Raw genomic sequence first — 15,901 nt, 5'->3', positions numbered from 1 at the left:
TACCATTTAACAAAAAATACCAAGAGTAAAAAATCAAATTTGATGATAAAAGTAAATAGGAAAGTTTTTTAAAATGACATGCCCTATCTGAATCATGAATGTTTAACTTGGACTTTACTGTCCCTTAATAGCATATGCACAGCAACAATATATATATATATATATATATATATATATATATATATATATATATATATATATATATATATATATATATATATATATATATATATATATATATATATATATATGTGTGTGTGTGTGTGTGTGTAAGGTCTAATCTTAAGGAACATTTATGTGTAAAATGATGGTGCTGCATTCAGTAGAAGTGCATCTAATCTGTGGGAGAAAGGTGGTCTTTGTCTGACTGGTAAATCTCATCAGCTGTCATAGCCTTTGCACCGTTTGAATGGAAACAGAACTGTGGCCATCTTGTGTCTATCAACAAGGAAGTTCAGTCTGCAGGTGTTACAGTGCAATCCTATACCTGTTGTATAGATTCATATGTGAAAGAGCATGTTGTGAGGTGTAATCTTTGTTTTGGCATTGAGTGCTAGTTTTCTAGCAAGTGAAAATGAATGTGACACTTAAAGGGACAGTCAAGTAAAAAAAAAAAACTTTAATTTTTCAAATATGGCATGTAATTTTAAACAACTTTCCAATTTACTTTTATCAGCAATTTTGCTTTGTTCTCTTGGTATTCTAGCTGAAAGCAAACCTAGGAAGGCACATATGATAATTTCTAAGCCCTTGAAGACTGCCTCTATTTTATTTACTTTTCACAGCAGGGGAGAGCAAGCTCATGTAGGCCATATAGATAGCATTGTGATCAGGCCTGTGGCTAGTGGCAGATACTGCACTAATTGGCTAAAATGCAAGTCAATAGATAATAACTAAAAGTCATGTGATTAGGGGCGGTCAGAAGATGCTTAGATACAAGTTAGTCACAGAAGTAAAAAGTGTATTAATATAACAGTGTTGGTTTTGCAAAACTGGGGAATGGGTAATAAAGGGGTTATCTATCTTTTTAAACAACAAACATTCTGGTGTTCACTGTCCCTTTAAAGGGACATTAACTTTAAAACTGAATTATGCATGCAAACAATTTTTCATGTACTTTTTTATTTTTGTCTGTTTGCCTTAAATTGAACTCTAATTATTATGGCTGGACTGAATCTAGCAGATCTTAGAACACATATCCTGCAATATATTACAAAGTGATTGCTTGTTCAGCTCATTTTTATTTCCCTTAATTGGCCCCTGCATAGGACATATGATAAACATATTCAACAGGCTTTAAAATGTATTATTATCTTGACTGTAAAATAATCTACTATTTGCGAACAAAAATAATCTTTTAAGTGCTTTCAAGACATTTATTTTGTATGATAATGTTTGCAGTACTGAGCTTAATTTCTAATATATACTATGCATATATAAAATTACTTTGTCTTTTTAAATACCTGTAACTTTGTTGTGTTAATAACCAAATAAACATATAAAAACAATTTTTAGTTCCTCTGATTGTTCACCTTTTCTCTTGTAGGATGTGCGTTCCTCACATACTGTGCCCGGGAGTCAGCACTGAAAGCTCAAAGCGCTCTCCATGAACAGAAGACCCTTCCAGGGGTAAGTGTTCTCTACACTTCATTTTCAGGAAACAGTTTTTTTTTTATAACAAAAAAATAGAAGTTAGATACTCTGTGTGCTTGGGTTTGGGTATAAACTCTGTAGGACACTTTTTATTCAACCTGTTGGAAACTGTATAAAAATAGTCTCCTATTGTTCTCACTTAATAATGGAAGTGATGTGCTGTGGGAATGTGTCATCCCTTGCGGCGTATAAACACCTGTGTCAGATCCATGGATAGCAACCATCTGGGAATATTTCTCCTGTTATTTTTTCTCAATTCCTTCCATCTCCTATGCCATGCAATTACCTAAAATATTCTGCTTTGTATAAAGTATAGTAGAGTCATTAAAAAGCCTTCCAGCAGATGTGGTATATATTTATGGAAAAGTCCTGTATGTAAAGGAAGCAGAAGACTACCATTGACATGTGTATCTAATCTAGGGATGTTAGATTGGTTTGAACATTCCAAGTGGGAACATTTAAAAGAAAAGACAATTCTAATGAACATGAGAGGTGGATATGTGATTGATCATATTTGATCAGGTGGTGCAAGCTAATCTGAAAAGATGGGTCATGTGGGTCTGAACTTGGAGTTATACAGGTGTCCTTTTATTGGTGACAAAGTATGGGAGAAATGGGACTAAATTTGGGTACCTGAATTATTTTCCCCTGAGAAGATGCCTGGTATTACTTTATGTGGGTATATGAACATTGTCCTGCAAGCCTGCAAGATGCTCTGATGGAAATAATACAGTTATTGTAAGGTGCTCTGCCTCTGTTTACAACAGTGATATTATTAACAGGAAAAGGTTGCAGGTCTCAAACAGTTACACAATTAATAGGAAATGCTGTGTATGTTTCTTTACGTTACAAGGTTATTTTCAGATATTCTGCATACAATTTATGTGACGTGGTTTGTTTAGCTCTGGTATTGATGAGGAACACTATGTAGGTCTTTAGAAATGTTGTGGGAAATATATAATACTCTGATTTGCTTTAGCAGCTATGGATAACATGCAATGCTCTGCTTTGTTTTTTATCCGTGCTAGGGTTCATGCTAAATGCTCTTCTTTGCATTAGGTATGATATCATTGGTGTTATATGCTCTTATTTGCTTTATTAGTGTTTTGATAATATCTAGTATGGTGAAATTAATATAAAAGGCTAAGCAGTGGAATAGTTAATGTAATTGTATTCTAAGTCTCTATCTAAAGCAAGGTTACTATGAGAAATGATTCAGGAACTAGCAATGCTATGGTGAATATGAGATGCTATGCATATTCCTGCTGGCCTTTAACACAAAACAGGTTCATCTTATACACTGAATGTCGATCTGCCCTTAGACTTCTTGTCTTTGTCTATATATTAGCAACCTTGAAGTCCAATCTGAGTAGAGCAACCTAGCTACCCCCACCAAAGGACATTCACAGGGAGGCATTGTGTTGTCATGGAAACAGGAATGGTTGTAATTCTATGAGAAAAATAGCTAAGTGATGTGGGGGAGAAGTGTAACAAATGACAAAGACATGACAGAAGTGACATTATAGAGAGTGAGTTGAAAGAAGGGGGTGATACACTGGGGATATATGGGGAGAACAAATATATATGAGAGGAATCTAGGGATTTGAGACATGTGGACAGTACAATTCAGCTTTTTTTTTAAAAGCTTTTTTGGGCCCTTGCTCTACTAAAATATGTTACACTAGAGGGAGTTGAGGATCCTTTGACTCCTGGTTGTATGGAGACATGACAAATGAATGTGACAGCTGTTATAATGTCTCCATAATTTTCCAGCCACAGTGAGATGTGGCTGATGATGGGTTCAGCCAACTAGCCAAGAGTCCGTGTTTCATAAAGCATTTGTGAGTCAACCTAACTAGTACACTATTATGTTTTGCTTTTTGATTCTAGGTAGATGGCAGGGGAATCAGTGTCTTAATTTTATCAAATCATGGAATAAGGGAGGGTCAGATATTTGTTTTATAAGATAATGAAATGATGACACAGAAGACTTTAGTGTACAATTAAAGAGATAGGAAAGTCGAAACTACATTTGCATCACTTAGATAGACCACTGCTGGGAGCTAGCTATCAGTGACTATATGCTTTTGTATTTTGTTGTTGACTTACCAGATGTGTTCAGCTAGCTCCCAGTAATGCATTGCTGCTCAGGAGCTGATGTAAACTGTGTGTTTAATCCCTTTGCAGGGGTTAAACACACAAATATATACGAGCAATAGAGCAATAATAAAATGATCTAACATATAAGTATATTTCCTTACTGCACTTATATCCCTTTAAGAAAAATCAGGCTAGTGTAGAGCATGCACCCACTAATATGCCAGGTTTTCAGGATGTCTGTACTACAGCAATTATATAATCAGCTGCACAGTATAGTTACATAACCTGTTCACATCAAGGGTAATTCTGAACATCTGGCCTGACTGATGAATCATAAGTAACATTTTTGGGCAATGGTAATTCTGAGATCTTGTTGATGTGCAAACATAAATGATGATGGAAAATTCTTTGGATCTGGATTATGCTTCTATATTGGCCAGGATTTCTAGGAGTCAGGAGCCACAACTTCTAGAATTTTTACTTTTGGCTCCTTAGGTTTTTGATATTTTTGCTGCCTTCTAAATATGAAACAAATGTGTTTATCCTGGGCACATAATGTTGGGAGAACTAAGAATGGTGTAAAATGTCTTGAAGTCATGGTTGCGCTTACAAAGACTCCGTTTAACATGAGTCACAGCTGCAAGTGTGTTTTTGGGCAATCATGGATTAAATCTCTATCATTTGCATATGTTACAGCCAACCGAGGGGCTAAATCGCTGTTGTGTGTTACTGTTTTGTGTGTGTTTTTGGGCAATCATGGGTTGAATCTCTGTCACTTGCATATGTTACAGCCGACCGAGGGGTTAAATCACTGTTGTGTGCTACTGTTTTGTTTATGTTTTTGGGCAATCATGGATTGAATCTCTGTCACTTGCATATGTTACAGCCAACCGAGGGGTTAAATCACTGTTGTGTGTTACTGTTTTGTGTGTGTTTTTGGGCAATCAAGGGTTCAATCTCTGTCACTTGCTTATGTTACAGCCAACCGAGGGGTTAAATCACTGTTTATGTTACTGTTATGTGTGTGCTTCTGGGCACCAAACTGTTAATTCACTAGTGTGTGTGTTTAAATTGCACCTGATAGTAAAATGACTAGTACATTCCTCCCAACATTTGTGGCTAGGTATTAGGGGTTCAGAACGTTGAGGGGAGCCAATGCCATGTTATGGGCAGGGTCATGTTGAGAGGGGCGGGGGTCACAAGTTTATAGTGGGTGGGATCATGGACGTGTCTGGTTGGTTGAGGGTAATTTTTTGGCAGTTTGTGGGCGTATCTAAGGGAAATTCTGCTAATAGGAACATTTGACAGATCATCTATTGTGTGTTAATAGCTACCTAGATATTGCATGTGATTCTATACCTTAAACAAAGATATGATGAGTAAAGCAGAAAGCTTGATGCGACAGTGATTTAGATCTAATTACGAACCAGAAGGCAGGAATTGACAAATTTATATAAAAGTTAGTAGCCTACCAGAAAAATCTATTTGTTACAGATTTCAGAGAATGAATTTGGTGATTATTTAAAGTGACAAATTTATTAATTGTTGTGTGGGGAATAGAACGTGTTTTAATGTACTGTATGTTTTTGTATTGTATCTGTCCCACAAGTTTGTAGTCCTAAAGCGTACCCCACCTTACTGAGATATTAGTTAGAACTGGACAAGAGTATACAGTATAGTCTTCTACTTATGTTGTGTTGAGGGTATATTGAGAGTTAGTATACAGAGAACCTGGTTACACTGTTTTTTTTCCAGCAGCTGAGTGCGGGTGGAGGATAGACAGTAAGTGTTAGTGTTTACAGAAAATAAAGTTTAGTTTATTTAGTGATATTTCTTTCGGAATTCAGATAGAGCATGCAATTTGAAGCAACTTTCTAATATACTCCTATTATCACATTTCTTCATTCTCTTGGTATCTTTATTTTTAAAGCAAAAATGTAAGATTAGATGCTGGACCATTTTTGGTGAACATCCTGGGTTGTTCTTGCTGATTGGTGGATTAATTTAACCGACCAATAAACAAGTGCTGTCCAGGGTCTGAACAAAAAATAGCTTAGATGCCTTCTTTTTCAAATAAAGATAGCAAGAGAACGAAGAAAAATTGATAATAGGTGTAAATTAGTAAATTGCTTCAAATTGAATGCTCTATCTGAATCACAAAAGAAAAAATTTGGGTTCAGTTTCCCTTTAACCATTCAATTGCTGTACCATTCCCTTTACCTGGCTGAAGCCATTGTTGGCCTTTTGCACTAATTGCATGAAACCTTCAATTTTTGTACGTTTTCTATATTTTATTTTTATCCACTCAAATAATATGTTGTGTATTTTTAGCAGATTACGCATGTTTAAAAAATAAGATTCTATACAGAATGCAAGAAAAGTGATTTTTTTTGTGTGTGTTAATTTTCTCTACTGTATATGTTAAACACCAGCATATAAGTTATTTTCTAAATATTACAAACTCTTTATGGTTCCAAATGTGTAATTAGATCGGCTTCCCAAAAGCCCAAATTATATGATTATATATCTTTGTATAATTAAAAATATAGTACATTTTGTCACCTTGTAGTATCTTTATTTTAAGCAGAAAAAAGTAGGAATAAAATATCTAGCCTTAAAAACATTAGATACTAGATGCTACATCTGATTTCACAGAGATGTCACATATATAATGTATATATGCCCCTACCCTGCCTAAACTCACTTGCACCAAAAAAATATATATATTAAAAAAAAATGAGGGCCACTTATTTGCACAAAAAAAATAAAAATAATTTGCTTTAGGAAATAAACAAACAAACAGGATCTGAGGCTAGTGATTGCTTATAGGTAATCTTTATTAGTGATTATTTGGCAGCTATAATTACATGAATGTAGTGTGAATGGTTCAACAACAATCTTTTGACAGAGGGGTCTTTTTACACATTTCTATGGCAAGGGGGTTGAAAAGGACTTCCTTAGAGTCTATAGACCTCTAAAATAAGAGCAGTGCTGAGAAATATTTGTCTTTGTTATGACAATCACTTGGCAGCTGGACAGATACAGAAACACTCTTTTGAAACAGGGGAATTGCTTCTTTCATATGAGAGGTCTCTTGTCCCTCTTTGTAGTTTTAGGGATGACAGAGGGATTACCCATCCCCCCACAAATTTGTGCCATAGTAATCATGTGATAGCCACTTGGATATTTAGCTGCTTATTTTTTTAAAAAAAAGAGGCTTCCAAAAAAGGTCACCTACCCATTTTAGTGCTAAGATTGGAGTGTTAGGGTCCTTTTTTAAAGACTAGAGCACCTTAAAAGTAACCTACCAGATAATTTGTTTCAATTTATGTGAATGATGATAGTATAATTTTTAAATTATATTTTCTGTTTGTGGATATTTTTTCAGCACATAGGCTGAAGACATGAGTATGGTAAGGGGTTGACACATTAGTAAGGCTAAGGGTTGGTTGAAAAAAATTTGATCAGTGTTGACACCAGTCTAGACACCATTAACCAATTTAAAGAATCAAGGATGATGAATGTTTAAATTATGCGCTTTCATATGCATAATACCATTTGAGTATAAAGTTCCTTTAATTAGTTATTGTTAAAGAAAATAGATATGTAAGATCACATTAGTTATTGTTAAAGAAAATAGATATGTAAGATCACATTAGTTATTGTTAAAGAAAATAGACATGCAAGAAATAGGTATGCAAGAGAGTTTTTGTTATTACAGGTCATAAGCAGTAAAAAATATGTTCTTGAAAGAAAGAAATATTGCATAGCTGAAGTATGACTATTAATGATGCCATGATTTAAGGATAGACTAACCTGGGGGGCGAGTGAGCAAATTATCTTCCAATAAGAACAGATTACCTTTACATGCATGTAAACGATATGACTGAAATGCACTACAATGAATATCCTAAGCAATTAAAATAATTTTTGCTTCACACTTGCTCTTTAAAAAATAAATAAATAAATAAAGGGACACTACAGTCAAAATTAAACTTTCATTCAGATAGAGTTTTAAGAGACTTTCCAATGTATTTCCATTTTAAAATTGTGCTTTGTCTTTTTATATGCAGACTTTCTGAGGCACCAGCTGCTACTGAGCATGTGCAAGAGTTCAAAGTGTATACATATATGAGTCTGTGATTGGCTGCTGGCTGTCACATGATAAAAAATGAAGCAAATTTTGAAATTTGTAAGAAAACATTTCACTGTACATTTAAAATGAAGTGCTAATGTGTTTTTTTTAAAATATATATATTTTTTTACAGTTGTAGATTATGCAATCCTTCTATAAGATGCATACATTCTCATTTGTTTACCACCCATGTTCTGGTCTCATGACAGTGAACTTGCGTGTACTAAAATTGGATGCATTTGCTGGATTCCATTTTTTTTTTTAAAACTATGCTATATATTTTATCACAGTTAGGAAAAATAGATGTATTATAGGTATATATATATATATATATATATATATATATATATATATATATATATATGTATATATATATATATATATATATATATATATATTAGCAAAATCAATTATTATCAATGGATTATGCAGCGGCTGAAACATAGTGTGTTATAGTTAGTGAAGTACATTTAGAGCAAGGGAAAGTGACAAGCAGGATGCCCCAGGGATATGTGCTGGTACCTGGTTTATTTTTATTTTTTACTAGTGATGTTAATTGCAGGTTTTAAAATGAAGATATACCATTTTGCAAACCAACAGGAAATTAATATTTGTGCGCAACCAGTCGTTAATTATCAGATAACTCTCACAATGTGTTGGTTGTAAAGTGGCATGTCTCCTTGAGCATAGAAACAAGTTTTTTTCTTTTATATTGAAGCTGCACAGTTGGGTAAAAAAATGTAGAAGGAACATGGAAAAGCTTTATATTGGAAATGGTAATAATTGACATTTTGAGGGCTTTTGTGTTTTGGGTATAGAAAACACAATCTTTACAATTACAACAATATCTGATCTGATGATCTGTCAGTGTGTTTCAGTGACTGTTTCTGGGGGTGGAGAGCTTGAGCTGTTATAGGGAGCTTCACAACTCTGTTGTACATTAGGGAAGTATAACAAAAGAGTTTGTTGTAGCACTTTTCAGACCTTTGTTATATTAATACATGGTGGATAAAAAGAAGTACTTGCTTGTTTTATTTTTAATGGACTGCTGAAGACATTTATATATTTCTATAACAAACAAGCTAAAAATGAGTAGTTATTTAATAAAATAAATACTTTCCCTCCTCTTATTCTCTCTCTTCCAGAGAGACCAGGATCTGTTAAAGGGACACTCAATCAAAATTAAACTGTCATGATTCAGATAGAGCATGCCATTTTAAACAACTTTCCAATTTACTTCCATTAACTAAATGTGCACAGTCTTTTTATATTTAAACTTTTAGAGTCATTAGTTCCTACTGAGCATGTGCAAGAATAAGTGTGTATGCATTTGTGAATGGCTAATAGCTGTCACATGGTACGTGTATGCATTTGTGATTGGCTGATGGCTGTCACATGGTACAGGGGGAGTGGAAAAAGACATAACTTTTAAAATTGTCAGAAAAAAAAATCTACTACTCATGTGAAGTTCAGACTAAGTTCTATTGCATTGTCTTGTTGTCTTGCATTTGTTGATTATGCAAATCTACTGTGTTGACTGGTCCTTTAAGTGAAGATAATTAGGCTGGGAAGAGGGAGTCCAAAAAAGCCATAGCCTGGCAACATTGTGACCCCTGAAAGATAAGTTGGATAACACATAGTTAAAAAGAGACATTGGATACAAGGAAAAGCTCATTTCATTGTCTAGAGAAACAAGCTCTAATTGCTATGAGACATGGTTTATGAGGTGTGGGCTTTACCTTGTTATATTAAGACTTGGCAGATAGGGGATAGGAGCTTGTCTTGGTGGTTTAGGCCATGGTTATAAATAGACATGATCGATTTAAGAGAGAGCTAAGCAAGTTGTACAGTGCATCAGGATATGGGTAAGAACAATTAAATGTAAGAAGAGCTTACTGTACTGTGGTTGTAGAACCTTTATATTGTGATAGAATGAAACACTGATAAGCTCAGCTTAGTGAATGTTGGTTTTAGAGAGAGACTTATGTTATATTGGTTGTTGGGGGGGGGGGTGATATAGAGGAATTTGATTCCAGATTATACTAAAATTATGTTTATGAAGGTGGTTCTTAAAGGGACAGTATACACTCATTTTCATATAACTGCATGTAATAGACACTACTATAAAGAATAAGATGCACAGATACTGATATCAAAATCCAGTAAAAAACTGTTTAAAAACTTACTTAGAAGCTTTCAGTTTAGCTCTGTTGAAAAGGCAGTTGGAAAGCCCACAGCAAGTGGGAAATAAGACACTCCCCCTTCCCCCTTCTTTTGCATATGAAAAGACCCTTTACACAAACAGGAGCAAGCTGGAGAAGGTAGCTAACAGTATTCAAATGGTTAGGAGTCTGAAAATCAGAGCAATGTTATTTAAAAATAAGCAAAATTATACATTTAAAAAAAACAAAAAACTTTATGGGCTATATAAATAGATCATCTACAAAACATTTATGCAAAGAAAAATGAATGTATAATGGCCCTTTAACCTAATATACAATATTGCCTATCATTTTTACTATATTATGGTAGTAGAATATAGAATTTGGGTTAATGGATAAATCATTCAGATTTCTGATATCCTGAATCCACAGGCTCATATAGAGTGCTTTACTTTCTCTTTACGCACAGACCTGGATAAGAGAGCGCTGGTGTTCTTTGCTTATAAATAGACAGATAATATGATTTGTTGTTAATTGGGTCCTTCTGGTTCTGGTGTAGAATGTTTAGTGACTTACTATATTGAAGCTGTACCCTTAAGAAAGAACTTTGGATTGTGGACTTACTGAATCGAAAAGAGCATGTAGAGAACTTGCGAGAGATCTAATGGTATTATAGACGCAGGGAGAACTCACTACAGTATCCATGTAAGTTGTTATAACGAGAATGGTTTCTAAATTCACCTGTCATACAGATTCTTGGAAAAAGAGGAAATACCTTAGTGGAATGTTTAGATATTATTTATATATTGTTATATTTAGACATGAAAGATGACAAGGGAGATTGTTTTGCCCCATGGGTAGTTTGAATTATTAAAGTTGATCACATCACATATTCAATATAACAGGAACATCTAGTTGGAAAAAAATGATTTCACAGACTTTAAGGTGTTTTAAGAGGATTCGGAAGTTTTCACAAATCTCACAGATGATGACTCTCTAATGTGTTTCAATGTAGTTTAAAGGACCATTAACAGCAGAATTGCCTAATCAACAAGTGCATAATAACAAAAAGATATTGCAATAGTACTTTGAATTATAAATGAGCAGTGTACTTTAATTTGATGGCCCCCTGACCCTGTATCATGTGACACCAATCAACCAATCACAGACTCATATACATTTACACTGGTATAAAAAGACTACGCATAGATTCGATAATTGAAGTAAATTGGAAAGTCACTTAAACTCAATGCTCTAGCTGAAAGAGTTTTTTTTTATTTTTTTTATTTTATATATAAAAAAATGCAATCACAAAATAATAGTCTGATTTCTGCATTCAATTTAAGTTTATATATATATGGAAACAACATTAAATTAAATTAATTAAAGCCATCTGAAGCACTTGACACGGCTCTTATAATGGATTGAAAAAGACCCCAGTAATGGTACAAGAACTTAAACTTTTGTAGCACAAGCATCAAATTTGATTACACTGAAATAAGACACACAGCCTTGATTTGGAACAGTGTTTTACCAATATGAGTGGGATATCTGACATGAAAATCATTCAGTCAAGGGAAGAACTATCTCCTTGGCAATTCTTTTATTGTAGGCAAAAGGTCGGCTGACAGATGTGAAATAAACATATTGATACATGCTAAAAAGAGCTAAGGTGCTTTTTTCATTAGTTGTTCCTAAAAGACAGCATTTTAATGTATATTACACTTTTAAGGGATGTTTCTGAGCTGAGGCTCTTAGTTGATGTTTGTGTTGGTGGGCACCAGAGCTAGTTTTTTTAGTATTTTAGTGAGGCATCCCAGTGTGGTCTTTTTACACTTCTGATATAAGAAATGTAATTTAAAACTGTGTTTGGCACAGCGTATCTCCTGTACAGATATACTCTGATAAGGAATATACATAGGGAGGTCAACTCTTAATTTCTCTTTTTTCACTTGGCTTTTTATAGCACATACAGGGATAGATCAATAAGTCTTAATCCTGTCAGAGAAAGGAAACACAAAAAATATTTCTTGTTCTTTAACGTAACGCCCTTTCAGTGCAAAACACTTCTGTGAATGAGGTTGCAAAATTATTAAGCCTAACAAAAGAAAAAGCTTGTTCTTGACTGTCCTAGCCCTCAAGAACAGCTGAAACCACTTCATCATTGTTCACAAAATGTGTTCCTTGCAAGTAATATTTCAAACGTGGTAACAAGTAATAGTCAATAGGGACAAGGTCTGGGGAATATGGAGGGTTATTCAGGAATTGTAATTCAGTTGTTGCCATGACTGCCATGGCAACAAAAGACTTGTGCAATGGAGCATTATCTTGATGGAACAGCACTTTGTGACTCCATTTACATGTCTCTTTGACCATACTGTACCATATGACATTCATGTGGAGCTATTTTATATATTGTCAATCATCAGTCATCACCATGCTAGGAATTTATCCATGGTTTCTTCAGTTACAACTATTGGGGGAGGGGCATATTTTACGTAAGTGTCTACTCAGCCGAAACTCCCAATAGCACTTTTTTAAAGGGATATAAACCCCCCAATGATCTATGATCAAATTTGCTTAGTTCCAATGATATCCTGTGTTGAAGAGATACCTAGGTAGGCATGGCAGGAAATAGTGCTGCCATCTAGTGCTCTTGCAAATGGCTAATATTCTGTATTTTTAAATAGATATTCCTGTATATCTGTATATATCTATAACTTTATATATTCATATAGATACATATTTTACATTAACATTATTATATATATATATATATATATATATATATATATATATAAAAATATATATTTAAAAACTAAAAGGAACATTTTCTTCTATGTGAAGAACATTGGAATGTAAAATATGCATAACCTGCTTCAGGTTTTGTGTCGGGTTAGCACACCTGAAGAATTAGTGTACTCCTATTGGGGTTTATCTACGCAAAACCCACCAGGAGTACACTAATTCTTCATGTACACTAACCCGAAGCGTGTTATGTATTTATTAAATATAAAATATTGAAAAATATTAATAATTTAATTCATTATTATAGATGTTCTTAAATTTTTTTATATATATATATATATATATATATATATATATGGAATTTTACAGTATCTATAATTATTATTAATATATATCATTAATACTTTTAATATCTTATATGTAATATTTACATAACTTCCCTTAATATAAAAAATTCTTCATATGCCCTAACCCAACACCGCTCTAGACCTACAGCCCAAAACCCAAAGCGCATTACACATATTTTACATTCCAATGTTCTTGACATAGAAGAACATTTTATTTTTAAATATATATATATTTCTATATATATCTGATAATGTTAATGTATATATATATATATATATATATATATATATATATATATATATATGTGTGTATGTGAATTTATATATATACACAGGTATAGGTATATATAGCTATATATAATGAATAGACAATGGGGTATATTTATTATAGCGCATACGGACATGATACGATTTAGCGTATCATGTCCGCTGCACATCGATAATTGCCGACAGCATACGCTGTCGGCATTTATCATTGCACCAGCAGTTCTTATGAACTGCTGGTGCAATACTGCCCCCTGCAGATGGGGCTTGATAAATTGTCCCCAATAACTTATTGTGTAGCCATTTAACAAATCTGGACAAGTCAGATGACTTGTTTTTCTCCACATAAAGCCTCTAGATACATTGTTTCCAATGCATCAAAGGATTCTGGGTAAACTATACTTTAATCTGTTTATAGGCAAATTCCCTTTTAGCCAAAGCATTGCTGTGTACACAGCTTTAAGCTTAGCTAGGGTTAGTACAGTGATTTAGAACCATCCCAGTACAGCTGTTTCATGGTTTTTGCGTCTCATCAGGTGGGAGTAGGTTGAATCACTGCTGGGTGAAGTTGATTTCCTAGCAAAATAAAAAACAACTTGTAAAATGATGGGCAGGCAATAAGTGATCTTAAAATCCTACACTATGCACAATATGTAGAGAGAATGGGAATATATATTTAAAATACAAAGAACATTGTCCTGTATGTGAAGAGCATTGGAATGTGAAATATCAATAACTGTTTCTTTTCTTTCTTTCTGTTGGGTATAGCGCTGTGGGTTTAATATGGTGTCAGGTTAGCGTGTGAGCAATAAGTGTTAGTTTTTTGTTTTTTTTAACAGCACGCTTTATTGAAGTCTATGGGGAGAAGTTAATGTGGTTGTGATATCTGAAGTCCTAAAGTTAGCGTTGGTCGGGTTTTGCTCATGCGCAAACCATTTACTTTCAACTTGTAAAACACGCTGCGAGTGGTGTTAGTGCTCTAGCAAAAGTGCTAAATAGTGCTCCACTTGAATTCTACCTTCTTAGCTGTTACCTAATATGCACCTAGATTTCTAATACCTCAGTGAACATACTCAGTAGAATAAAAGGAAACAGAGATCTATTTTTCTGAAGATGTCTCTAATTATATGGAACCTGACTATTTCACACATTAGGTAACAAGTTCATTTTTAAACGTTCAAACTTTTCAACTCCTGATCACCAGGATTTATTAAAACATCACAAGAAAGGATCAACATTTTAGCTCACCAGCAATTTATATTTGCAGTTATGTGCAGATGTAATTGGCTATAATGCTAAAGAGGAATCACCGTCACTATCCCTCTGTCCCTTTCTCATCTTCTCTCTCCTTTCCCCTCCATCTGCTTCTTTATTTCCCCTCTCTTTGTCATCCTCTCTCTCTCTCTCTCTCTCTCTCTCTCTCTTTTCTGTCTCATACAAAAATGTATTTAATAATCCATGTATAAACATTAAACATATAGATGGATTGGGGTTTAGGATTATCCTGCTGTTTTTGTTTACTATGGTCCCGATTACTAGTGAAGCGCAAAGCAACACTTCCACTTGAGCGTTAATAGTGCTAGAAGTAAGCTTTTTGCACATGGGTTGCGCTCATATTATGAGTTAACAGTAAACTGTTTTCGCTCTCACGCTAACCCTTTAAGCACAAAAAGCCCCCATAGAAATCAATAAAGAAAAAATAGAAGAATATGTTCTATTTATTCATAAATAAATATTTTTACATATATATATGATGGTATTTTGGTATTTTGGTGCAATATCATATATATATATATATATATATACATATATGATTATATCTAGGTATAGATATATACAGATATATATGGAATATCTATTTATAAATGCAAAGACTATGCAGAACATTGGAATGTGAAATATTTACAGTAAATACATAGTTAAATCCTTTATTAAAAATGAATATTGAATAAATATTCTTTAACATGTTTTCATCTACTTAACTGCAAAGGGCTCCAATGCTACATATGTGTACAAATGTATGTGTTTATTTGTGTATATATGTCTATAAATTCATAAATACACATATAAATACATATGTACACACATATAGACATATCTATATACATATACATCTTTAGACAAGTATTTGTACTTTATATATCTCAATGTTAAAGCCCTTTGCTTGCCTTTTTTTTCCTAACACCTGAGATCTCATATATTTGAGCCCTTATAACTTTTGTGTGCAATTTTTTTTAAATAATTTATTTTAGACAGTGTTATTATGAGTGCAACTGTACTTTGTAATGTATTGTATGTAATGTATTTTGCAAAGCAGTTAACCAGAGCTCTGAGGATGCGGTAATCATTCTAGCGTAAATCGTGGTTGCGCTCAAGCAATTTACTTTCAAGTTATAATACCAACGGTAAGACTGACAAGCGCAAACCTCTGCGATAAACCCCTTTTTCCTCGCACGCTAACAATAGTGCTCCACTCATAATCTGTCCCTTGT

General features: G+C 33.7%; 1 protein-coding gene across 1 annotated transcript in view; it reads left to right on the top strand.

Annotated features, from left to right (window-relative positions):
* The window catches only part of CELF3 (CUGBP Elav-like family member 3), a 107,415-nt gene that overhangs the window by 5,296 nt on the left and 86,218 nt on the right, over positions 1–15,901 (top strand). Inside the window, exon 2 of the mRNA XM_053695465.1 lies at positions 1,547–1,629. Within this exon, the coding sequence (XP_053551440.1) occupies positions 1,547–1,629 (83 nt within the window). The remainder of the gene's footprint in view (positions 1–1,546; positions 1,630–15,901) is intronic.

This window comes from Bombina bombina, chromosome 1, assembly GCF_027579735.1.
Source record: "Bombina bombina isolate aBomBom1 chromosome 1, aBomBom1.pri, whole genome shotgun sequence".
Taxonomy (NCBI): domain Eukaryota; kingdom Metazoa; phylum Chordata; class Amphibia; order Anura; family Bombinatoridae; genus Bombina; species Bombina bombina.
This window is presented reverse-complemented; position numbering and strand designations above follow the sequence as displayed.